The sequence below is a fragment of the Peromyscus eremicus genome, chromosome 10 (genome assembly GCF_949786415.1).
Source record: "Peromyscus eremicus chromosome 10, PerEre_H2_v1, whole genome shotgun sequence".
In the NCBI taxonomy this organism is placed as follows: Eukaryota; Metazoa; Chordata; class Mammalia; order Rodentia; family Cricetidae; genus Peromyscus; species Peromyscus eremicus.
The window spans coordinates 92,218,093-92,245,404 of record NC_081426.1 but is presented as its reverse complement, the minus strand read 5'-3'; the positions used below and the strand labels follow the sequence as shown (position 1 = coordinate 92,245,404).

General features: G+C 44.2%; 1 protein-coding gene across 3 annotated transcripts; it reads right to left on the bottom strand.

Annotated features, from left to right (window-relative positions):
* Window positions 1–4,441: 4,441 nt before the first annotated feature.
* Nudt9 (nudix hydrolase 9) lies at window positions 4,442–26,957 on the bottom strand. 3 transcript variants are annotated; one of them, XM_059274865.1, is made up of 8 exons: window positions 26,715–26,957; window positions 22,365–22,604; window positions 17,953–18,048; window positions 16,322–16,408; window positions 13,834–13,945; window positions 11,861–12,007; window positions 11,043–11,127; window positions 4,442–4,874 (listed from the first exon to the last, which is right to left on the bottom strand). In XM_059274865.1, exons 2-8 carry the CDS (start codon window positions 22,559–22,561, stop codon window positions 4,696–4,698), a joined length of 903 nt encoding a protein of 300 aa, XP_059130848.1. In that variant the 5' UTR covers window positions 22,562–22,604; window positions 26,715–26,957; the 3' UTR covers window positions 4,442–4,695. The 3 variants fall into 3 exon arrangements, with proteins under 3 accessions (XP_059130848.1, XP_059130847.1, XP_059130849.1); XM_059274864.1 differs by lacking the exon at window positions 26,715–26,957 and adding an exon at window positions 26,341–26,493; XM_059274866.1 differs by lacking the exon at window positions 26,715–26,957 and adding an exon at window positions 25,763–25,952.
* Between the last annotated feature and the right edge of the window lie 355 nt (window positions 26,958–27,312).

Below are 27,312 nucleotides of genomic sequence, written 5' to 3'. Positions count from 1 at the left end.
GGCACCTTTCCATCCCAGCCTGGCTGCCGGCGCACAGAGGAGCCAGTGGAGGGAAGCGGGTCCTGATCTCACCTGTAGAGTTGAACAGGCTTTGTGGCTTTGCCGAGTCCCCCAGCATGGAAAATACAGACCCTGCCAGACCCTGAGAATATTCTCTCTTCAGAGAATCTGACTCATTCAAGTTACCGGAGGCCTTCTTAAAAAAATCCAAACAATACTTACAGAACTGCCCTACATAGCCAGAGAGCACCAGACGCTTCTCCTCTCTCCCTCTCCCTGACCCCCCTGTCTCTCTTCTCCCCCTTTCTTGCCCCCCTCCAACACTCACCACCCAGAGCCTGCTTATCCACCAGAACTGCTGAGGCTGGCCAGTGTTCAGTCAGCTTCAGCATGCCTACACATTCTAGGACTTTACACCACTTAGACCAAGTCAATTTCTCGAACGAGCTGCTGAGTTTTTAAGGAAGCTACAAAGCAACACACTTCCAGTGACACAACTGTGTAGCCAGATCCTCAGGACAAAGCACGCATTCACAGCTGTGCTGAAAGAAATCATGCAACAGGACGTTCATATCCATGACCGAAACACCACTTGCTTCGAGTGGCCCAGAGTTTCCTCAACTTTCTAACTTTCACATACAGGAAATACAGTTAGAAGGCAGAGAAAGTATTGGTTTGTAAATTAAAGACAGTTAAATATCTTCATTTTAAAATCTTATATAAACAAAATACAATTTTCAATGAGACATTTATGTACAAAACGTTTTACCGGACACATGTACTATGGTAAATAAGTCTGACCACTCATAGCACTTACCCTTTCTTCTTTCACAGCTAATCACTTCCATTCTGAACCAACTGCAGGTAAATCTTTTTCCCATAAACTACAAACTCACTAGTAAAGGGAGTTAGCATTTAACTTTTTCTTTCCTTATTTTTAGGGCTTCCTTGGGGTAAGATTTTATTTCTGATTGTACTGATAAAAGTGACATCCAATGTCAGGGGAGGTAAGAGTAACTCTTCTAAACTATAGAAGCATAAGACAGAATCAACCCAATGGATTAGGCCAATTACAACCCATGGCTTCATGAATTCAGTTCCCAGACCTTTAGATCAAAGTTTCTGCATCTCTAACAGTGAGTATCCTTTCCCAAGGGGGTTTTACAAAATTCAAGGTTATAGAAACTGACACATTAGGTCACGAACTTTCAAGTAATTGTACTTTACCTCGGACTTGCTTCTGTCTAATGGACAAGTCATGGTAACAGAATGAGAAAAGTCTTTTGTAAAATTACCAAATGTAGCTATGTCCTGACCTCAAGGCAATTTTCAATCCCAATTTTGAGAAAGAAAAAAAAAAAAAATTGGGTTTTCACCCACTAGCCTTCCTTGTAATAAGTTTCCCTGCCCTGGAATATTACTAGCACTTTTTTTAATTTTATAATTAATTTAATTTTACATACCAGCCACGGATTCCCCTGTCCTCCTTCCTCCCACCCCCCAGTCCCCTCCCCCAGAAATCCACAAAGATACCTCCACTATAGACTACGGCAATGGTCCAGAGAGGGCCTGAGCTGACCTGCTCTGGTGATTGGATGGCCCAAATACTCTAACTGTCATGATAGAACTTTTTTTTTAATCGCTGCGACAACTTCCCTCCACCAGGCCACCACATACCATGTGGAAGAAATAAGCTTCTATGTTATAGACAAGATAATGAAGGATTCAGTTTTTCAGCATTTACATATAACCAAAGCACAGGATTCTCCATGCCATTCCCCCAATCACACCAATATTAACACATCAACAACAAAATAACCATGAAATGGGAGAGGCTGGTGGAGGTGGCGGAGGAACTCTGAAGATACCTCACATACTAACTGTAACTGTATTGGCTATTTCAACAGAAATAAATTTCACTGTTACATCAGAAGTCACACACGGTGAGTAAAATCCCCAGAACTCTCCCATGAACTAGTATGTATTTTTTTTAAGAGTTTTATCACCACAGTGTCTGTGTTAGTACATTAATGCCATGATAAAAGCAAGAATTCAGAAAGCCAATTTAACTACAGAGGGTATGATTCTCAATGGATAGATCCTAACTGCTTAAGTGGGCTGGAGTGTGGCTCAGGGGCAGAGTGACTGCCCAGCATGTGTAAGACCCTGGGCTGGAGTGTGGCTCGGGGCAGAGTGATTGCCCAGCATGTGTAAGGCCCTGTGTCCTACCCACAGCACCACAATGTAATCAAATATAAATGTACTTAGTAAAACTCCAGAAATATCTTAGAAAATGTATCACAAAGTTCTGAATACACTCAAACTTATCATTTTAAACCTGGATAGTCTTGCAAAATAACTGGAATTTTCAAGTTCCCTCCTTATCTACTATACTTTTAACTTTTAAGATAACTATGACATTAAGTAAAATTAGGATAAATATTTATGTCTGAAATGTTTTCAAAAACTCAAGAGTGCCTGCATCAGACAAATACTGACTATGGCCATTATCCTCAGACTAAGAAATTATGAAATAGACTATCTTTGGCCCAAAATTATGCACAGTGTCAACAGCACTAACCAATCAGACAGAGCCTAAGTCCCACGCACTGCCGTGGCTCACGTAAGTCCAGCTGTAACAGAATTTACATCACTACACATAGTCTACATAACTGCCTCCTTCAGGAGCAAGTCCGAGTCAGAACCTTGGTAGAGAAGACAGCAGACAGAGAGCACACTCTGGGACTAGGGAGACTGGGATCAAATCCTAGCTCCATCCTTTGGGGGAGAAGCTCTTGAGCAATCTTTCCAAATGCCAACTGCTTCATTTGTAAAATACCTGAGGATGGAGGATATGCAGTGAATTATCTAGTATTCCTACTGATTCTACTAAGGTCTCTAAGAGAAGAAAGCACTCCTCATACCAAACACGAGCAAGTATGGGGGAACCACCAGTGCCCATGCGCAGACATGACAAGAACAGTGGGACCACCAGTGACCGTGAGCAGACATGAGCAGGAACAGGGGGACCACCAGTGACCATGAGCAGACATGAACAGGAACAGGGGGACCACCAGTGACCTGGAGCAGACACTCCTGACAGGAAGACCAGAAGCTAAAGGTTTAACTGTTTTCTCTATTGCAGGTGGTGCTGGTTACCTGCTCTGTTATCTGCAGCTTGGAACTGGGTTACCATTTTGTATTCTCTGTAAAAAGTTCTGTGAAACTTCAGACAATACAGGGAAGGCTACTATCTACAGACCATCTGCTCTAAATAAACTTCTCACTAAAACATGTACAGGTTTCAGTTCAAGTGTTCTAGTGACTGTTCAAAGTTTCTTGAGAGCCTTTGAAAACAGTTTGGTCTCAGTGCTGGGAAGTGGAATTCTCTCCAGGTTCACACAGCGCCTCCTGAGCAGTTATTCTCATCAAGTCCAAGTGTCCATGACATACCCAAAGGCCAGCATGTCTGGGCTCTTAAAAATAACGAGTCAAGAGAGTTCACCTTGACATCAAACATCTCAGAGTTTCCCAGCAGACTCTGTCACACTACCCAGGCTCCAGCTCAGCTCAACTCCCATCTACCCCCACAGGGTCCTAACAACATATACCCCACCCCCTTTGTCTTACCCTCTAACTCGAGTGATCCTCAACTTGCCAAAGGACAGCCAGCGCTGGCCAGCATATGTCACCTGGGTTCACTGGGGTGAGACAGCATTACTTCCCTTTCTTCTTTTGGGGACACCCCACCAACACATTCTCTCCATCTGGGATTTATAATATTAACCCCACATCTCTCAGAAAAACTACTTCAATCCTTAATATTATCCTCCCATCAAAAGCCACTTGAACTCACAAAGGCTCCCTGCTGATCCTGACTAATTAATTCCTTTCTATATCTATTCTTTGTCATGCAGTAGTCACAGTGTAAGTGACATCTCTATAAACTACTAATTTACCTGGGCATATTTTTAAAATTTAAATATTCTAAAAATGAGAACTTCTATTCATTGACTTTGATCTTTGACCACAAGAAAAACTGAGATACAGTGAGACTCTGCCTCAAAATGAATAAATAAATAAATGCACCAACTGAAACTCCATTGTAAAATTGGTAACTTGGGCTGGAGAGATGGCTGAGCAGTTAAGATCATTGCTTGCTCTTCCAGGACAGGGGTTTAATTCCCAGCACACACAGAGGCTCACAACCACCTGTAAACCTAGTTCCGGGGGATCCAACGCCCTCTTCTGCCCTCCTCGGGCACTGCGTGCACAGGAAACAAAACAGAAAGCAACCAGTTAGTTGAAAGGCAATCGGGTCAGGCATTACTGCACATGTGAGGTGGCACCTCCAGAGGAAGTCTAGCTCAGCAGGACACCACTCAGCTCGAAGGGCAGTGAGGAGTTAACAGTAAGAACTACAAACACGAGTCACCACCAGTTGGGTTTTTAAACTTTTATTGTAACTACAATTCTCTAAAGACCACTTGTTATTTAAATTTTGTTCAGCCATGCTTAAGTACATACAAAATCTGGCGATCTAATCCTTTGAGAAGAAAGCTGAAAGTTCAGTGCTCTTCATCGGACTCGCTTGTTTTACCTGGTTGCAGACCTTCCCGAGTGTCCTCTGTGGAATCAGTTCTGGGTCCCTGCTGGCTGCAGCACTCCCAGGTGGCCCTGGCTTACGGGGATGAGCTACAGCCCACGGCTGTCCGCGGCAGGGTCCTCACTCCAGTGCGCATCCCTCTTCTCGGCCACGAGTTTGATGAACTGGGAGTGGCTGGCATAAAGCTTGAGCTGATCGCTGATGTCAACCCACCTCACCTTGCCAGCGTCGTCCCCGGCCTCCAGGGTGAGGCTGTCCATGGTTTCCCCTAGAGCCAAAGAAACGCACCAAGAAAGGGAAATTCGTTCATTCCGGTTTTTATCACTGTAATTCTGTATTTTCAAACCGTCTTACTAAAAACAAGATTAAATCATTGTTATTAGGCGGCCAAAGAATTAAAAACCATAATATTCCAAAATGCCTGAATTCTAACTGATTAAATATTAGATGAAAACTTTTCTCTTTAAAGACTGTTCTCCTTGAGAGATACCATGCTATATGAAACCCTTTACAAAAATAAATTCCAGAAGGGTTACTGAGTTAAATATAAAAAAAAACTAAAAAAGAAATTTATAACTCATGTAGTTTAAGTTATATAATTGAATGCCAAATCAGAAACCATAATATAATATATTCATAATTATATTTATACATGTATAAATGCCATCACTGTTAGAAATGTAAATGGCTCTTCCTACAGGATAAATTGTCAGTGTTTACCCAATACTTTAAGAAATGAATTCTCCCTGATGAGCATGTCATCAATAACTTTCGGAATGCCTGTATCAGACTCTGCTCCAGGTGGAATTACAAGTTTAGAGAGCTGGAATTCAGCTCAGTGGTCAGTGCCTGCCTAGCATACACGAATCTCCGGGTAAAATCCCAAACATTGAAAACAAAAGTTACATTAAACTAGGTGTGATGGCTTACTACTCCAATTCCAGCACCCAAGAGAACTGAGGCAGGGGTATTGCCATCAGTTCAGAGCCAGCCTGGGCTACATAATGAGAGATTCTGTCTCAAAAAAAAAAAAAAATTATTCCCTGGACTACCAAGTGAGTTCCAGGAAAGGCGCAAAGCTACACAGAGAAACCCTGTCTTGAAAAATACCCCCCCCAAAAAAAAAAAAATTATTCAAAGGAAATAGAGAGTAAATTATGTGCAACATATGTGTGTGTTTTATGTGCGTATATAAGCATTTAGTATCATATACTACATTCTTTATTTATCTCTAATGTGCATGGGTGTTTTGCCAGCATGAATGTCTGTGCCCCACGTGTGTATCGGGTGCTGGAAGAGGCCAGAGAGGCACTGGATCCCTGGACTGCAGTTACGGGCTCTCCTGAGTCACGGGAGGTGCTGGGAGTTGAACCTAGGACCGCTGGAAGAGCGGGCGTGCTCTCCACCGCTGTGCCCTTGCACCAGCTCTCAGTCTTAAAAATGGGCAGAATCAGACTTACTGTCTTGTGACACAGGTTAGACATGATAGAGACACACAGTGGAGCGTCACATCATTAAACACGATAGAGATACACAGTGGAGCATCACATCATTAAACACGATAGAGACACACAGTGGAGCGTCACGTCATTAAACATTAGATAGAGACACACAGTGGAGCGTCACGTCATTAAACACGATAGAGACACACAGTGGAGCGTCACGTCATTAAACATTAGTTAGAGACACACAGTGGAGCGTCACGTCATTAAACATTAGATAGAGACACACAGTGGAGCGTCACATCATTAAACACTATAGAGACACACAGTGGAGCGTCACGTCATTAAACATTAGTTAGAGACACACAGTGGAGCGTCACATCATTAAACACGATAGAGACACACAGTGGAGCGTCACGTCATTAAACATTAGATAGAGACACACAGTGGAGCGTCACATCATTAAACACGATAGAGACACACAGTGGAGCGTCACGTCATTAAACACGATAGAGACACACAGTGGAGCGTCACGTCATTAAACATTAGTTAGAGACACACAGTGGAGCGTCACATCATTAAACACGATAGAGACACACAGTGGAGCGTCACGTCATTAAACATTAGATAGAGACACACAGTGGAGCATCACATCATTAAACACGATAGAGACACACAGTGGAGCGTCACGTCATTAAACATTAGTTAGAGACACACAGTGGAGCGTCACATCATTAAACACGATAGAGACACACAGTGGAGCGTCACATCATTAAACATTAGATAGAGACACACAGTGGAGCGTCACATCATTAAACACGATAGAGACACACAGTGGAGCGTCACGTCATTAAACACGATAGAGACACACAGTGGAGCGTCACGTCATTAAACATTAGTTAGAGACACACAGTGGAGCGTCACATCATTAAACACGATAGAGACACACAGTGGAGCGTCACGTCATTAAACATTAGATAGAGACACACAGTGGAGCATCACATCATTAAACACGATAGAGACACACAGTGGAGCGTCACATCATTAAACACGATAGAGACACACAGTGGAGCATCACGTCATTAAACAGGATAGAGACACACAGTGGAGCGTCACGTCATTAAACATTAGTTAGAGACACACAGTGGAGCGTCACATCATTAAACACGATAGAGACACACAGTGGAGCGTCACGTCATTAAACAGGATAGAGACACACAGTGGAGCGTCACGTCATTAAACATTAGATAGAGACACACAGTGGAGCGTCACATCATTAAACAGGATAGAGACACACAGTGGAGCGTCACGTCATTAAACAGGATAGAGACACACAGTGGAGCGTCACGTCATTAAACATTAGATAGAGACACACAGTGGAGCGTCACGTCATTAAACACGATAGAGACACACAGTGGAGCGTCACGTCATTAAACATTAGATAGAGACACACAGTGGAGCGTCACATCATTAAACACGATAGAGACACACAGTGGAGCGTCACGTCATTAAACATTAGTTAGAGACACACAGTGGAGCGTCACATCATTAAACACGATAGAGACACACAGTGGAGCGTCACCTCATTAAACACGATAGAGACACACAGTGGAGCGTCACGTCATTAAACATTAGTTAGAGACACACAATGGAGCGTCACATCATTAAACACGATAGAGACACACAGTGGAGCGTCACGTCATTAAACATTAGATAGAGACACACAGTGGAGCGTCACGTCATTAAACATTAGATAGAGACACACAGTGGAGCGTCACGTCATTAAACAGGATAGAGACACACAGTGGAGCGTCACATCATTAAACATTAGATAGAGACACACAGTGAAGCGTCACATCATTAAACACGATAGAGACACACAGTGGAGCGTCACGTCATTAAACAGGATAGAGACACACAGTGGAGCGTCACGTCATTAAACACGATAAAGACACACAGTGGAGCGTCACGTCATTAAACACGATAGAGACACACAGTGGAGCGTCACATCATTAAACACGATAGAGACACACAGTGGAGCGTCACGTCATTAAACATTAGATAGAGACACACAGTGGAGCGTCACATCATTAAACACTATAGAGACACACAGTGGAGCATCACATCATTAAACACGATAGAGACACACAGTGGAGCGTCACATCATTAAACACGATAGAGACACACAGTGGAGCATCACGTCATTAAACAGGATAGAGACACACAGTGGAGCGTCACGTCATTAAACATTAGTTAGAGACACACAGTGGAGCGTCACATCATTAAACACGATAGAGACACACAGTGGAGCGTCACGTCATTAAACACGATAGAGACACACAGTGGAGCGTCACGTCATTAAACATTAGATAGAGACACACAGTGGAGCGTCACATCATTAAACAGGATAGAGACACACAGTGGAGCGTCACGTCATTAAACATTAGATAGAGACACACAGTGGAGCGTCACGTCATTAAACAGGATAGAGACACACAGTGGAGCGTCACATCATTAAACACGATAGAGATACACAGTGGAGCGTCACGTCATTAAACAGGATAGAGACACACAGTGGAGCGTCACGTCATTAAACAGGCAGGTGATGGGGCCTGAAATGGCAGTCCATGACTGCAATCCCAGGAGTCAAAGGCAGGAAGACTGCCCACAAGTTCAAGACCAGACTAAGCTATACAGTAAGCTCAGGACAGCCTGGGCTATAGAGTGACCTCAGGACAGCCTAGGCTATAGAGTGAGCTCAGGACAGCCTGGGCTATAGAGTGACCTCAGGACAGCCTGGGCTATAGAGTGAGCTCAGGACAGCCTGGGCTATAGAGTGAGCTCAGGGCAGCCTGGGCTATGTGGCAAGACCCTATCTCAAAAAAACTAGAAACAAAGAACAACCGTAACTGAGGCCAGCCCACATCTGTGGCCATCAAGTGGCCATAATATGCTTTTAAGTGAAATGCCAGGCAACGAAACAGAACACACAGCCCGAGCACCTTTTCTCTATTTATTTGTGAAGCTACACAAAGTTTGGAAGAAGCTAAGGCAAGCTGGCAATTGAAGGTGGTGGTTTATATTTTCCTCTTTACGTCAACTATTCTCGAAGTTCCAAGTATTTTACCTACGTCAAAATCACCATTACAGTAAGCCAGCAGAAGTCCTTCTGGAAGAGGACAATGGTTGGCCACAGGCTCTAAGCGCTAGTGCTGGCATCCCAGCTCACATCTGTCCATACTCCAGCGACCAACACCTTCACAGACTGAGACACGCACAGCTGGTGCGAAGCTAAAGCAGTGGTTCTCAACCTGTGGATCGTGACCACTTTCAGAGGGGGAACCTAAGACCATCAGAAAACACAGATATTTACACTATAATTCATAACAGTAGCAAAATTACAGTTTTGAAGTAGCAACGAAAATAATCTTATGGTTGGGGATCACCACAACATGAGGAAGTGTATTAAAGGGCCACAGCCCTGGGAAAGTTGAGAACCACTGATTTAAAGTGTCCTGTTACCTCAGTACAGTCCTCTAGCATGCTATGTTTTATCTGAACTAATAATATCTAGACTATCTTTTACTGCTCTGATCACTGATATTTAAATACATACAGGGCTCAGCAGCTCCCTCTCCCTCTCTCACTAGAAGAAAGCTGAACGAAAACAGTTCTCAGATCCACACTGCCACATGCTCAGGTAGAAAATCCTGTCACAGCAGAGAGAGGGGCACAGCAACCAGCCTGAACACACCATTTACTGCCCTCGGGTACAATTCTTTTACCAACAAGGGATCAGCTGAGAGAAGGGCACACCTCAGACCTTACCAAGGAGTCTCTTAGAGATGCCCCAAAGGTGTGAGGAAGACAAATCAGTAAGACCAGGACAGAGCCTAGTGCTACAGGCCTGTCTGCCTTAATTCCTTTTGTTAGGTAAGCCATGCCAATCTATACAGGCCAAAGACTTGGAATTTAAGCAAAGAGGTTTTGGTTTGTTTCGTTTTTTTTACAGAGAAATTGAGATTAACCACCCATCAGGTATATAATCTACCTTCAATCTTTGGGAAAAAGGCCATTTGTTTTTAGCCTCACAAATAAGTAATGCATTGTGTGCAGTTAAACAAGAAACCCGTTCTAAACTCCATTTGCACGTGACAAATAAGTAATGAATTGTGAAGGGAATTAATTGGTACTGGAGTTTCCCCGAGGCCAAGCAAAGGCAGAGTGAAAGGAGACCTCCCACATCTAAGCTGCCTTCCAAGGACAAGTGATTAGCATAAGATCAGGTGGCTCAGTAAAGAGCCAGAAGAACAGGGAGTTCTCTGAACATGGTCATTTCATCACTCCTCAAATGAATGCCAAACGCTTAAAACACCACTCAGCTTAGCAAGAAAGCGTGTTCTGAGGAGCAAGCTGATGCATAAAGATCCTAAGTCATTCTAAAGACAGCAGGTTCCCTTCTCTTCTGTAACAACAGACTGTCTCCCCCAGAGTCCTAAGACCCACAGGTGAGGAAATGCACTCGCTCAGTACCACACACTTACTACAGACCCGGCAATCCCAAGGCCGCAGCACCGGGATGGCAATACATCACACAACAAGATTAATATAAATGCCATCTCTTCCCTCACCGACAAACTGCCCCACCCGAATTCCCACTTGCTTTTGCTTTTGTTTACACAAATTTAATTGCAGTTTAATAACTGTACTAAATAATTGACGGCTCTCAACCGCATTATTTTAGCCTATAAATCCAACTTCACGTGCCATCAACAGATTAAGGGCATTTTAGTCACTGATAGAATTTTGCAGATTTTGTTCTAAGTATTCTTTTAATACTAACAACTTCCCTTGCAGATAAGCACAGCCCTAAACTCAATAGTTAATTGGTTTAAGAGCTAAGACACTCTAGGTGCACTGACGTCCTAGTAGACATCCTGGCTTTAGCAGGTCCCCAGCTCTAGCCAACGGAACACATTTAGGACTAAAATCACCTGTCTCATCGTGGTAGTTCACAGCCTCGGTCTCCATCCACGCATTATCAGTGTTCCGAGGATCGTCAACATACCCCTTATATATCTGTTGTCAAGGGGGACAGAAAAACAGTGTCTAGGGTGAGACGGGAGCGAGCAGGAGAGACTCAGTTAATATGTGGAAATATCCTGATGCACACTGAACACTACTGAACTGGACATTTTAAAATAGTTATAGTTGTATGTTATACTACATGGCTTTACTCCCCCCTAAAAAAAATGCTTACAAAGAAATGTAAACAGCATACAACCTTTAGCATAGCTTCACAGACTTGTCTTATGTTTCTCAGGGTACAATACTCTCTTTTGAGGCAGACTTAAAATTCACAAAATCCTCAGCACCACAGAATCTGAGAAGGGCTGGAGGTGTAACTCAGTGATGGAATATGATTAGTATGCTGGACCCCCAACTTCAACAGCACCATTGGAGTCAATTTGGGCCATATCCATATAAGTGTAAGTATTTTTCTGTTTTAATAATTTCTGTGATTACAGTTTCATAGATTGGAGGGTATATTATTCTTGACAAACCCAGGAAACAGAAATCTAAAAACTGAGAGAGGGGGGGAGGGGGAGGGGAGGAGGGAGATCTGTTCAATGTGTAAGAAAATAGCTCATGTGTCACATGAGTTCCGTCCTCAGCGGAAGAAAAGTAGGAGGGGAGAAAGTAATGAATGACCGGACGAGCTAAAGCCTGGATAGAAACGTTAAGCACAGTCTGCTCTGTGCACAGATCCCACGGCCCCGCTGGCAGGCTGCGGCACAGGAGCCCTCCTTACCACGAGATGCTCCTGGCTGAAGAGCGCGTGCAGCTTCTCCTCGATCTCTCTCTTCTCAGCACTGGACTTCTGTAAGGAGTTCAGAGCTTCCTCTCCAAACTCCCTCTTCAGTGTGGCACTGATCTTCTCCCCGGGGTCCACCATCCCCTGCAGTCACATTGTTTAAGAAGTTAAGCTTTGGCTTATTCGACACGTTCACTGACTGGTACAATAAACGTGTATTACTGTGTTTCCCCACCATAGTTATCCCCACCCCTCTGTGAGAAGTGCTTCTTAAACCATTCATTTCCAGAAGCAGCAGCCAAGAAAGGCAACGCATACACTGAGCCACAGTAACTGGTCCAAGGTTAGGCTATGGCAAACTGTTCCAGGCAAACTCATTTCTTCATACTTTCCAAACTCAAACTACAAGGCCCAGAGGCAAGAAAACAGCACAGTGACTCTCCCCACACTGACTAGTCCATTCCAGCCACAATGGCTTCCTCAGCATCTGCAGACTGCACCAGCAGCACTCCATCCGAGAGCGGCTGCGCCTGCTAGTTCTCTCCACAGAACCCCAAATGTCTCTCCACAGACACTACTCATTTGCTTCCTCCATAATGTCATTTAAATGTCACCTTCCCCACAGGCCTTCTCCAGCTGTAACTACAATTTCAATTTCTCAATCACTTTTTACTTCCAGTCCTGGTCTAGATTTTCTTGTTCTGACATAAAACTTAGATTTAACTGATCCATCTTATTACATGAGCTACCTTTCCCACTGAAATGTAACAGAAGACAGGGATATCTGTTCATTTGGCTCTGTTCTGTCTCAGTGTCTACAATATTAACTGACAAGGGCAGGAAGTCGTCAATTAAGGAGATGAAAACTGTATCAATGTACTCAGAAATGTATCAGTGACAACAGCTGCTTCCTGATCAGAATTCCAAATAACGATAAAAATGTAACGCCCTACGGTAAAACCACTCTTGTGTTAATGCACTTAGCATGAGTGAACTGGTTCACGGTATCAGCCTGAGCTTGGATCAGTCAGCTACAGGCTGTAATTCCATTCCATTTTTACACTACAAAGAAAAGCATACTCTTACCGACAGCAGTATATTCATAAAACCCATCTTCGCTCAAGCTACCGCCATCTCACAGTAAGACATAAACTACAAGGCCTCTACCACACATAGGATACAATTTTAATGTATTCAAATATATCAATGGCACAAAGTCAATATGGGCTACAAGTACACCCTTCCTGATGGTGATATGGAACTTCAGGAAAGTTTGTAACCAGTGGTATTATGATTAAAAATAAGAATTCAATCAATAACGCTAAAAATATATAACTGAGTTTAGAGTAGGGGACTGAGATGGACCTTACATAAGGAGTCCCAACCATATGTCAAACATTCACTGGCATCTCTCTGAGGTCAATAGGGCTACCTGCATTTTAACAACGAGGGCCTGGACTCCATCACCCACAGCAAGTACACAGGGCAGAGCATGAGCCTCGGTCTAGCCACAAATTCATGTTCTTCCAAAGATGCTACAACTGTACATGATCCTAAAAGCTTACATCATTCTAAACCATGGTGGTGATAAAGACTGTGATGGGGAGTGAGGAGCAGCCTCCTCCATGGTGGTGATAGAGACTGTGATGGGGAGTGAGGAGCAGCCTCCTCCATGGCGGTGATAGAGACTGTGATGGGGAGTGAGGAGCAGCCTCCTCCATGGTGGTGATAGAGACTGATGGGGAGTGAGGAGCAGCCTCCTCCATGGTGATGATAGAGACTGATGGGGAGTGAGGAGCAGCCTCCTCCATGGCGGTGATAGAGACTGTGATGGGGAGTGAGGAGCAGCCTCCTCCATGGTGATGATAGAGACTGATAGGGAGTGAGGAGCAGCCTCCTCACACAGGAGCTTCTCAGTGAGCCAAGCAATGGACAGTGACAGCATCAATGGAGGGCGGGACCATGCTTACCCCCGGGATTGCCCACTCTCCACAGTCTTTCCTTTTTATTGCAACGAACTGTAAGATGCATTTCCCGGAGACAGGATGTGTGATTTTATTACCGCTGTCATCCCTTTTCCACCTGCAAGCGGGGACAGAAGACAAGATTCCAGCTTACATCTGTGACCAAAAGGTGCTTTCCTTACACCAAAGTACTTATTTGCCCAAAATCAGCCGGTTTAAGACTGTTTTTATTAGAAAAAACGATCTATTTAGCCCTGTTATAAACCAGAAGGAAGTTTACTTCACACAAGGATGCTGTGTTCTTTGTAAGGAAAATTTAGATCACATACAATTTTTACTCCTTAACAAAAAACATTAAAAACATTTAAAAGCAGAACGTAATTTAAAGGAAGGTTCTCAAGGTGTTGCAAGGTATTTTTCCACCAAGGATCCCTTTTAGAAATTGAAGTGATAAACAGGCCTGGCAATACTTCTTGGACTGAGCACCTCACCCTGGGATATCAGAAAAGCAGGCTACCAAGTAGTTTCAGCTGAGTGTAAAGTAGTGCTCTTCAATCTTTATACCATCTTTAGACTACGAGGGGGAAAAAAACCTCCATCCTATACTTTAATTTTATGTCTTGAGTTAAATTATGTGGTTAGGGAATAGTCAGTTCAGAAAACGTTTTTCTAACCACATCCTCTTTCTCAAAGACAAGCCTCCCCTCCCTTTCCTGATCCACTGCTTCAATTGCAAGGCTTTTTCTAAAACTGGTCTTCTAGACAAAGGTACGAACTTTGTACTTCCAATAACAAGAGGGTAGGAAAGCCTACGATGCGATTCTCACCCCAGAGAAGTATGAGAGCACACTAGTGTTGGATGGGTCTCCAAGTTTCACCTGACCCCCAAGTCCTCATGAAAGGTCTGGAGCAGGGCTAAACTCCCAAGTGACACATCGTAAGGAAAGGTTTCAGGTTTCAGACTGAAGAGTACAGTACACAGAAGTAAAAGAATATTAGTGCAGACTCAAAGACAGCATAAGAAAGACACAAAGCAATAAAATATTGGTCCAAGAAAATGAACATCTAAGCAAGTGAGAGGGAGGGTACAGTGTGAAGCTCAAGAAGCCAGCGAATGTTTATACAGCAGAATTCTCAAGTCTGTGTTCTTAAGAGAGCCAGAGAATATTGCTCAACAGGGTAATGCCACAGCCCGTTAGCATTTTAGAGAGTTCACTGACTTCCACAGAGGTACGAAGATCACTCAAGGGAAACAAAACGACTCAAAGACCAGATAAAATGCTGTTACCTTCTGCTACTTGGTATTTCTTTTACTTTTACCTGCTACACTTAATAAACTCATTCATTTGAAACTGAAAGTGTGGCTTTCATAGATACCATCCTCTGGAAAGGGCAGCATTCTTGTGCAGGCAGGGTGCTCCACGGCTCCCTTCTAAGGTAGGACTATAAGTAAGTTTACCCGTTTAGAGGTTGGAAGCCAAGGGGTAGGAGTGACTTGTCCATTCCTGAGATACCCTCAAGGTCTTTCCCATACCATCCCACTGAAAGCTCCTGGATTCTTTTTAATGGCATCAAGTTCTTTAACAATCATGCCTTCCTCAGTGTTTTTATGGACAAACAAGTTTACTATTAAACATTACGACACGTTACTCCGGCTGTCTCATACGTCTTATGTCCAGTAAGTCTCTTGCATCAAGAGGCCACAGTGAATGACTGGCCTGCATCATCTAGGCTTGTACAAGTACACTGTGTGACAGGCACACAGTGAGGAAATTGCCTAATGATGTGTTTCATAGGACGTGTCTCCAATGCTGAGCAATCCATAACTGCACTTGGTCATATTTCATGCTTTTTATTTTAAATTTCCCACCTCACAAATGAAGCTACAGCTTTTCAATGAACAAAACCTTAATTCTTATACTTTTTTATATGCTCCAAAGTTCATACTCAATGCTGAGAGAAAAAAAAAAAAACAGATGTTCAATAAATATCTGCCAGGTATATGCAAACTTTTGACAATGTAAAACATGAGTTTATCATTTACAAGCTCATGCTGGAGAAAACAGGCTCTCGAGTGAAAAAAAAAAAACCATCTCATGCTGTGCTGGGCCACATTCACAGCCATCACTGGGCACAGAATGCAGCTCTCGGGCAGTAAGTTGGACATGCCTGGTAGATAATGCTTGATGTACACCTACCACATAAAGCCTCAGCTTAATCAACTGACTGACTGATTTTGAGGCTTTGAGACGGGCCTCAAGTCCATGGCAATCCTCCTGCTTCAATCTCCCAAGTACGGGGATTACAAGCATAAGCGACACCTCGCTTAAACCACAGCTTTGTTCTTCCACCACACACCACAATGTCACCTAAGGTCCCGTGTACATACAAACACAGTTCTATACCTACACATAAAATACAGACACAGAGCTGACATTTGTGTTTTTCTCATCACTTAGCTCTCTGCTACTCAAACAGCTTACTCGGTCCTTACCTGGTTATAATGGGATCTGCAGCGTGATTTGGTCCCCATCTCCCCAAAAGACCCCGGCCGACCAGTCCTGTCCTTCCTGCAGGATTTCTATGGGGAAAAGAACACAAGACCACAAACAACACACAATCAATTAAATGCACTCATTATTTAAAGTCTGGCTTGATACAGCATGCATGTGTGTACACACGTTTGAATGTGTGCAGGTGGTATGCATGTACATGTGTGGAGGCATGAAGTAGACAGCCGACCTGAGGTGTCTTCATCAACAGCACTCCAGTTTATCAAGGGAGGGCCAATCAGCTAGTCTGAGGTAGCCTAGCTGGCCAGTTACTCCTGTGATTTCCTGCTCAGTCCCTTCCTTGAGTCCTGAGATTACAGGCAGCCTCCCTGTCTGCTTGGCTTTTGTGTGGGCTCTGGAGGGCCGAACTCCTCTCTGTATGGAGTACAAGAGCTTCATCCAAAGCCATCTTCCCAGCCCCCAACTAACTTTTTGTTTGTTTTTCTGAGACAGGGTTTCTCTATGTAGCCATGGCTATCCTGAAACTCACTCTGTAGACCAGGCTGGCCTTGAACTCACAGAGATCCGCCTGCCTCTGCCACCTGAGTGCTGGGATTAAAGGTGTGTGCTACCACCACCCCCAACTAATGTCTTAAACTAATCCACAGCCCAGAATAAAATGTCAGTTACACGCATCCACACTCACACCCATGATCATCACCGCATCTGCACTCAGGCCCCATGACATCACCGCATCCGCACTCACACCCCATGATCATCACCGCATCCCCACTCAGGCCCCATGATCATCACCGCATCCGCACTCACGCCCTATGACATCATCGCATCTGCACTCAGGCCCATCTGCATTACTGCTGTTGAAACTGAACGCATTTTTATATTGCTTTGCACAAAACTCACTAACTTTTTTTAAGTCACCTGGACAACTAACAATAATTTTTTTTTTCAAATTCACAGAAGGACAGGAACAGGAGATGGGCAAAAAGAGCCTTGATGTTTAAATTACTGGGTTTTACTTGTCTTTTAAATTGCATTCTATTTAGTGTGGGGTGTGTGTGTGTGTGTGTGTGTGTGTGTATGTGTGTGTGTGTGTGTGTGTGAGAGAGAGAGAGAGAGAGAGAGAGAGAGAGAGAGAGAGAGAGAGAGAGAGAGAGAACAAGCTACAGGACTCAATCTCTCCTTCCAACATGAGTCCCTGGGGCAGGTGGTCAGCCTTGTAGTGGAGACTTAATACACTGAGCAATTTTACCCAGCAAAGAGTTTTACTATCTTTCATGTCTTACATGTTTGAATAAATTCTTACTATAAGCCATTAGCTCATTTAATAAATATCCATTGGAAATATAAATTTTAGTCCTTTTTATACTTGTTCAATTATTTATTTCAACCTTCCAGATAAAATAATGAAACAATACACTCAAATCCTGTCTCCAGCACTTACTAGCTGTGTGCAAACTGCTATGAATCATCACCACATCCGCACTCACACCACCTGTGAACGCACGAGGAGTTCTGTGAAAATGATCGTGCCTGGCTCTTAGTTACACTATAGACTGCTAACACCTCCTCTCCCTTGAGATCTTAGGCTAAGCCACTCCACACCAGCACCCACCTGGGTCTTCCATTCTCAATCTCGTACAGGCCGTTCTGGCTCTTTCTCTCCACGTGCCCATCCTTTTCATTGAATTTGGGAGAAAAGTTGCTTTCACTGCAATGAGAATGACAATGCAAAATAAAACAATGGTTAAACACCACCTACAGCTTAACAACCAACTCACTGCTATTCATAATAAACAGTATCTTTGAAAAATTTTAAGAGTAAGTTCTGATTTACAAATCATCTTATTCGATCAAAACAGGCTCTAGGGGTGGGCAAAGACCCTCTTAGCCAAAGCAGAAAAAGATGTCATATTATGAGGCCTATTAACCCTTTTGAAAGAAGGAAGGGAGCCCCTCCTACATGAGCAAAATGTCCACATCATACCAGCAACCCAGAACCATCTGTGGGAGCACTGTGGCAAGAGCCGGCTCCCGCAGGGTTCCCAACCAAAGGTTCCTTCTGAACAGCGTGACATCCCCACTGCCGCCAAGTGACTTTAATCTAATGCATATTGGTTAATGCTGTCAAAAATCCACATATCATCAAAATTCGCAAAGGGTGAACTCATCTCCTCAACTATACAGTAAATATGATGCATATTAAAAATAGCCAGAGTCCTCTGGAAATGCTGGAGATCTTGACCTGAATTGCACGTTTACTAAACTGCACACTTCAGAAATGCACATGGACTGCATTTATGTCACGCCTCAACAGAAAGATTTTATAATAAACAGTATGTAAAATCTTGCAAATAAATTAAAACAAGACCAAGATGAACCAGACCCAGAACCCATACAACTCAATGGCCTTCTATACAGTTAACGTGGGCATTTAGAACAGAGGCCAAGAAGTTCTCTGCATTACATGTTACACTTTCTGTATCAAACATATTCCTATGCACTTATCCATTACCAAAACCAAAGAAAGCACCAGTTAGAACTAGAATGACAATCAGCTGTATGTCCTCTTTCATAACTCATGTCCAGCACCTGCACTCAGCCCTTCCTCGCCCCTTATATGCAGCCTTTCTTGATCTCTTCATATGACGCCGCACTCACGTGTCCAATGTTTACATATATGCGTATATTACTTGCTAGATTCTGTATGAGGGAGGCCTGGGGCTCTTTTCCTTCTGAGGCTGTGTGATGGCAGTTTAGCAGAGTGTAAGAGAATAAACTTGGGAGGCAACTGAGTTAAAGACAGGGTTTCTCTGTGTAGCCCTGGCTGTCCTGGAAGTCACTCTGTAGACCAGGCTGGCCTCGAACTCACAGAGATCCACCTGCCTCTGCCTCCCGAGTGCTGGGATTAAAGGCGTGCACCGCTGCCACCCAGCTTTTTATTTTGTCTTTTTAATTGATACATAATCGCTGTACATATTATGGGGTACAGTGACCATCTGGTACATTTATAAAAATGTGATGACCTAATTTAAGTCATTAGCGTTACATCGTCTCACACATCTGCCACTTCCTTACGTGGGGAACTTTGAAGTTCTCTTTTCTAGTTTTTATATATATGTATATAAATTATATGATATAAAATATAGTATTGTGAATGGTAACCCCCGCTGAGTCATAAGATGGCAGCACTCACTCCCTAAGGAACTATGTGTGGGCAGCTGCTGACTACCCAATCACCCACTTACACTTCCTACCCTGTAGTTACCCTCTCTTAATATCTACCTCAATCAACTTGTTTGATTTTTGCTGTTAGAAGTGCTGGGGTGGGGATGCACGTGTGCATGTTTGTGTGTGTGGAGACCGGAGGTCAACCCTGGGGATCAATTCTCAGCAGCCATCCACTCATTGTTTCTTAAACAGAACCTCTTACTAGTTTGAAACTGGCCAAATATCCTGGGCTGCTGGCCAGCAGGCTCCAGGGATCCCATGATCCCAGCCTCTCCAGCACTGGGGTTACAAGCGCATGCTACACCTGCCCCTATCCCCACTCCTACCTGCCCCCACACACCCCCACCTCCCCCCCACTCCTGCCTTTTTATATTGGTTCTAGGGACCAAACTCAGGTCCAAACGCTCTTACAGTAAGCACTTTAACCATTCACCAATCTCTCCAGCTAAAGTCATTTTGCTCAGCTCAGACGTAAACGTCAGACCAACATACGGTCACAAATTCTCCAAATTTGCCAAATACAAATGGATTGGACATTGTAAATGTAATTCTTACTTGATAATTGTTCCTATTGTATATATTTTTACTGTATCGGAGTTAAAACTTTTCCCTTTTATTTCGACAAAAGGGGGAAATGTTGTGGGGTATTTGTACACTGTGTGAAGATGTATTGCTATGACTGTTATAATAAAAAGCTGAATGGCCAATAGCTAGGCAGGAGGTATAGGTGGAAATTCCAAGCGGAGAGAGAATTCTGGGAAGAAGAAAGGCAGAGTCGCCACTCAGACACGGAGAGAAACAGGAGATACAAGATGGAAGAGGTAACACCAAGTGGCAAAACGTAGATTCATATAAATGGGTTAATTTAAGTTATAAGAGCTGGCTGAGACAAGCCTAAGCTAATGACAAAGCTTTCATAATTAATACTAAGTCTCTGTGTAGTGATTTTGAGCTGGCGGCCCCGACAGGAAAGTACTGCTACAAAGGGGTTGGAGAACAACCTACTCAACGGGCACTGAGGTATACTTACATAGGATTACGGGTTCTGGTGCTATTGTGCACTATGGTGACTTCAGAGCGATTACAGACCATTTCAAAGGGCTAGAAGAAATGATTTGGAATGTTTTCAACTTAAAGAAAGGAGGTTTGAGGAGACAGCTATGTTTAACCTGATTCAAATATATACATGCATCCAAACATCGGTGCAGCCTTATGTTTATATACACGAGTTAAAATACAAGCTTAGGCTGAGAATGTACTTTAGTGGTAGACCACTTGGATACTTAGCAATGACCAGCAACAAAGAAATAAAATAAAATAACTAAAATAAATCCAATGAATGAGTAACTTTTAAAAATAATTTTTGGATTGACTTTACTTCACATGTATGAGTGTTTTGCCTGCATTTATTACACACATCACCAGGCTGCCCCTGGAGATAAGAAAGCCCCTGAAACTGGAGTTATGAAGGTTGTGCACTACCATGTAAGTGCTGGACACCAAACCCGGGTCCTCCATAAGAGCAACAAGTGCTCTTAACTACTGAGCTCTCTGTCTAGCTCCTGAAAGCTTTTTCAAAAGCAAACAGTCCTACTACTGTATTAGATTTATCATTAAAGGGAACATAAATAGCAGGCACATGGGGAAGATGATGTGGCAAGGACTCGAGGTTTTAGCTTCGTATGAGGATCAGTTCTGGAGCTCTTCTGTCCAGCTCAGTGAGCACAGCCCACACTGTGCTGGAGACAGATCTCCAGTGTTCTCACCACACCACAAAAAGAAGTATACAGGAGAGCAGCGAGGGTGTTAACTGGTGTTACTATGGTAATCGTTTCACAATGTACGTGTGAAACAAACCACTGAGCTGTACATCTTAAATACACATAATTTTTGTCGATTATAGCATGGCAAAGCTGGAAAGAGAATAAAAGAGAATATGATCATGAAATATGAACCAACCCAGCACTTCCAGGAACATAAAGCACTCTGCCTCTCCTCTCCTCCTTCCCCACTTTTCTCTCTCCCTTTCCTATTTTATCATGCTCATCATCTGTTTTTGATAATCTGGAAAAATGTCTGACGAACATTTTCACAACCTCAAATACCAGCCTAGCTCTGCTGGAAACAACAGAGGTGTACAACTGTTAACCCAACTAGGACATGCAAAAACAGACACGTGCTGTGGGATGGTCTTTCTGTATGCTGTGAATATGTGTTGCTTACTATTGGTTAATAAAGAAGCTGTTTTGGCCTATGGTAAGGCAGGATAAGGGCCAGGTGGGAAATCCAAGAGAGACACAGGGTGAAGTAGGCAGAGTCAGGGAGACAGGATCCAGCTGCCCAAGGAGGAACAAGATGCCAGCAGACTGGTAATACCACGACCACGAGACAAAATATAGATTAATAGAAATGGGTTAATTTAAGATGAAAGAGCTAGCTAGCAAGAAGCCTGAGCCATAGACCAAAGAGTTTGTAATTAATATAAGCCTCTGAGTGATTATTTTATAAGCTGCTGCGGGCCGGGTGGAACACAGGAAAACTTCTGTCCACAGACACCATCCACTGTTATCATTTCAACACAAACAGCAGGTATTTCAAAGCAAAATAGATATGCCTATTAGGAGAGATCCTCGCAAAACTTAGCAAAGAGTAAACAAACATGGATTATTTGGTTTGGGCAGAAACTGACTTGTAACAATGCCCAGAATGGATAAAAATGATTTCTCTAGGGACAAATGATAACTGAAAACACATGACCTGTAGACATCTTACACCCAGCTAACACCCACCTCTCACCTGATCTGAGGATCCGCCCACCTGGGGCCAGCCAAGACAGAGACTGCAGTGTACTCCACCGGGTTATAGTCTTGCCACTCAACAAGCCAGCCCACCTTCTCATTAGGAACCTGACTCCGTTCAACTTTCGAACCTGGGTAAGGAGATGTCCGAGCCTTGTTGTGGGAATTGTCTTTGGCATCATTAGAACCAGACATGATGTTGGCGTTAAGGTGAAATCCACAGTATGGAAATGAGTTCCTAAGGAGAAAAAAGAAAAGCATCTTATGAACATTCTAAAATATGAATTAAATAACCTAGTTCAAAGTTTCCCAAAACATTTTTCAATTTCAAATACTTAAAAATTAGAAAATTGGGGCTGAAGAGATTGATGACTTGGCGGTTAAAAGCATATATTGCTCTTCCAGAGGACCCAAGCTTGATTCCTAACACCTAAGTCAGACAACGCACAACCACCTACAACTCCAGCTCCAGAGTATCCAAGGCCTCTGACCTCTGAGGGCACCTGCACTCATCTGTGCATACACATGCACACGCAAAATAAACACTTTTAAATCAAAAAATTCAAGTTAAGAACATGTAGCATCCACAAGGGGTTTTTCCAAATACGGAGCTTTTGAAAATTAGCTAAATCTGGACTGGAGAGATAACTCAGTTAGCAGAATGCTTTCACAAGGACCTCAGGCCAGAGCCCTAGCACCGACACAAAAGGTGAGTACCTCAGCACTGTCACCACAGCATCGGAGGTGAAGGATGTTCACCAGGAAAGCTCAACAGCCAGCCAGCCTACGGGTGAGCTCCAGGGTCAGTGAGAGAGACCCCGTCTCAGGGGCCAAGGAAGACATCCAGGATCAACCTCTGGCCTCCATATGGACACACACACACACACACACACACACACACACACACACACACACTGGCACGCACCAGCATGCACACACAAACTAGTTCATCTCATAATTGTTGCCTATTGACTGCTATTATTTTAGCTGAGGAAACAGAAGGCGGAACTTTCGTTTTGCTTCCTCTTAGGAAAGGGGCGGGAGTGTTATGAGAAATCAGCCATGGGCAAAAATACAAACAGGAGTTTATTAATAAAAAGGTATGTGCAAGTTTTTATGTGGGCATGAGTTACCTGTGGTGTGACTGCTGAGTCACACCAACACAGAATGACTGTTTTTGTAAGAAAGTGACAGACTGTCTGTTCTGCCTGACTTTAGTAGCTCCAATTCCACCCTGCTGTCTGAGTCTATAGCTGTGAGTGTAATGCAAACTGTTTTCTGTCACCCATTTAGAGATTTTCAAAACACTACCACTTCATTTTGCATGCACTCTGCCTCCATGAGGAACGGTCAAACTCCCAACCTGCAGGGCATGCCCAACTAAGTGAAAAGCAGGAGAATATATAACCTGATTCACTTTGTGCAACGTACAAGTATGATTCCCAAGCAGTGGGGACAGCTAGGAAGGTCACCTGATCAGAGCCAGGTGGCTGCTCAGCAGACTGCCTCACAAACCAATAAAACTGGTGGGTTTTCATTATTTTCCTATCTGATGACATGCTTCCTTCAGCCGCTAAAAACCTGGAAATCCAAGATATGAATTCTCTGAAAAATAAAGACCATTCAAAGCGCATACTCAAAAATACGTAAGTGTAAAACATGTGTATTTATCTAACCAGATTCCAAGTATATGTTTTTAAAAAGTTAACAGAGTCCTGCTCTTTCTTTTGAAATGAGAGATAAGTTACATGGATGGGAATAGGGAAAAAAAAGAAAAAAAATTCATTATTCTATCCCAACCAAGTACCAAAAGTATTTAAGTAATCTGAAGTTCTCTGTTCCCCAATTTAGACTAAGCAAGCAGAATTGTGTCAACATGCTCTCTGGTCTCAGACTTATAAGCCTGACTGCTTACTTTCCTAAGTCAATTGAATTCCGTAAGAAAAAGAATGGAGCTGGAGAGATGGCACTTCCACCAAGAACAGCAACCACCCAATCACTGAGTACCAGAGTTCAGGCCTTCAGGTCCCAGGATGCATCTAAAAAGCCAGGTAGTCCACACACACCTGTGACCTCACCTGGGGGGGGTGGGGGGTGGGTCAGGAGGATCCAGCCCAGCCAAAAAAAAATACAATTTTTTTATGTGTTCAGGGAGAGAATCTTCCTCAAATGAATAGGCAAACAGTGAGTGCTGAGACACCCAATATCATCTGCTGGGCTCCACACAGGTGCACAGGCACACATAACTGCACAGACACATGCATACATATACACACACACACACACACACACACACACACACACACACACGAGCACACACATAACAGAGAGAGAGAAGAGAGGAGAGAGAGAACACTCATAAATATTTTTAAAACAAATAGCAAAATAAAATCAGACTATGCATCTTCCCTACAGAGAAGTGCGATCCCCATGTACATCTGCTCTCCAATGTAAGACAGGGACAACCACTAGAACAAGAACACTTATTACATACATAAACAGAGTCTAAGTCTTTTTTATTGAATAACAGATCTGTGCAAGAAATTTCTGCCCTAACAAATAGGAATTAGGAAACTAACAAAATGCATCTTACAAAGAAGAGACCAGTTCCTAAGACTGGCAATAAAAGAAATTCAATAGCGGCATGTTGCTTTGAACTGAAGAAAATCTGGATGTTATAATTTATGAGAGATACCCATGCACTTGCAAGGCCCTGCTCTAAGCAACGGAATTCTGCCCACTCATCTGACTCTCAAAAATCCTTATTGTGGAAATAAGTCTAATAAAGACTCAGGAACCTTAATAGGTTAGCTGATAATATATTCTCAGCTGAGTCGGAATCCAGATCCAGGCTCTAAGCTGGGCCACACCCCTAAAGAAAACTACAGTCACAAACTCTTGATGGCACACTGCTCTTGCCTGTCCCCAAAGGGTTTACAGTATTAGATTAGCAGGCTCGCAACACATTCTTGCTGACTCAGCTTTGGACTTTACTTCTGAACATGCAGTTTCGGTTCTGGATACACCACTTTCAGAGTTCCCTTCCCCATCTTACTAAAACAAAGAATAAACACCAAGCAGCTTGACACTGTTCTGGTAACAATCAACAAAAATGGCATTAGTGATTTCCAGGGAGCTGAGTTTTTCCTTCTGCAAACCCCACTGAAGAAGACCAGATGTATAAAAGGAAGTTCATTCACACCAGCAGACAGAGGACACTCTGATTGATTGAGGGGTTTTAACCTGTCAGGAAGACAGAAAACAGATGAAACCATGGGGCCTACAAACCACAGTAGAAGTGGTTTCTGTTTTCAAACAGGTGAAGGAAGATGTCACTTCTGTAAGCGGCCCTCAGAAATTTCAAATTTGGTCTTACAAGCCGGCCACAGAACTAACCTCTTTTCCTCTGCGAAACTGAAGCTTGGTGACAGTCTACCTCCTGGATACAGTCAAGTTTGAGGTGTGGATGTATGTGTTTTAAGGAGGTGAGGGTTAGGACCACTGCTACAGACACTGGTGTCGGAGAACTTAACAGAAACTTTCCAAGTCACTAGTAAAGTCGCAGCCACCTTGTCCAGCACAAAGAGAAAGAGCGAGGTTACACTTCGATTTCCAGTCTATCGATGGAACCAAAAGCCAATAGTCAATCGCCTTCCTGCGCACAGCAAGCAATATCTGCAACTCACAGTAACAGTATGTATGTTTCCATTACAGGTATCCAGTATTACCCCTCACACAGAGCAACCAAAACGCTCTTTAAACTCTCCGGTGGTCTATGAATTAAGACTGGCGGCTGATCTATGATGGCAAATTTAGACATCAGAGATCGAGAAAGGTCCTTGCTGATAGTTTTTTTTCCCCAAAATCCAGTACGCGGGCAAAGCCTACACAGAACCTTCAGGAAGGGCAAGTGGGGGTCGCAGTCCACCCGAGGTCGGGGGAGGGAGCCGCAGGCCGTCCCAGAAACGGGGTACCTGGACGCGGGGACGCCGCGGCAGCCCGAGGACCGCACAGTCAGGGACGCGAGGGCCACTGAGAGCGACACGGTGGCTACCGCCTGCCCCAGGGAGCGGCCGGCCATGGGCGCCCGGCGCGCGACCGGCGAGGGGTCTGCAAGCCGCCGGGCCTCGCTCGAGCCCCGCAGCAGCGAGGAGCCCCGCAGCAGCGAGGAGCCCCGCAGCGAGCCCCGCGCCGGGCAGCCAGCGGGCACTAGGATCCGGCCGCGCTCGCCCCTAGCGGGACGCCGACGTCCCCCCCGACCCAGCCGGCTGTCCGCAGCCCGCGGCGCCCGCAGCCCCACGACGCACCGGCCGCACGACGGCGCTTTACGACGATGCCGCAAACCAACCTCGCGGCCCCGGCCTGCCCCCGTCTGCGCAGGCGCACGGAGGTGAGCGGCGGGGCGCGGAGAGGGGAACACGGAGGCCAAAGCGGAAGGGAAGGGACCGGGAGAGGAAGGCCGTACAGAGTCACATGAGCGATTCGAGGTTAGGAGGAGGCGTGGAATAATGACTCAGGGACGGTTCCCGAAACGACAGCGGGCTGGTTTCCAGAAGTAAACCAACTCGCTTTTCGGACCGTGCCCTCCGAGCTGACTCAGCGACCGCCTGTGAGCGGTAACCGCCGGTCACGTGATCCGCTCAGTCAGGTGACCTGCTCCCCTCCGGGACCTATAGGAAGGGATCCGAAGCCTGAGCCCCCGGTCTGAGCCTCCTAGGGCTCCCTGCGTGCCGCCTTCCATGCTCCCACTTGATCCCAAACCCCTCCTAAACAAGCACACAGTCGGGATAATACGCTAATTAACGGAGGGCGAAAGTTAGGTTTAAAGTGGTCAAGCCAGGTGTGGAGAGCAGCTTGCCTCCTGGAATTCCTATTTTTATTTGTTAATGAGACAAGTTGGTAAGTTTTAAGTGTGTAGTCAGCTTTGGCCTCTGCACTTTTGAAAC

What these genes read in the sequence shown, in the direction of transcription:
- Nudt9 (XM_059274864.1), bottom strand. Translation starts at nt 26,447, where the DNA reads ATGGCCGGCCGCTCCCTGGGGCAGGCGGTAGCCACCGTGTCGCTCTCA. An exon ending in TGGGCGGATCCTCAGATCAG is followed by an intron (nt 18,049 to 22,364) that starts GTGAGAGGTGGG and finishes TTCTCATTGCAG; the next exon opens with TGAAAGCAACTTTTCTCCCA. An exon ending in TCAGCCAGGAGCATCTCGTG is followed by an intron (nt 11,128 to 11,860) that starts GTAAGGAGGGCT and finishes CCTTGACAACAG; the next exon opens with ATATATAAGGGGTATGTTGA.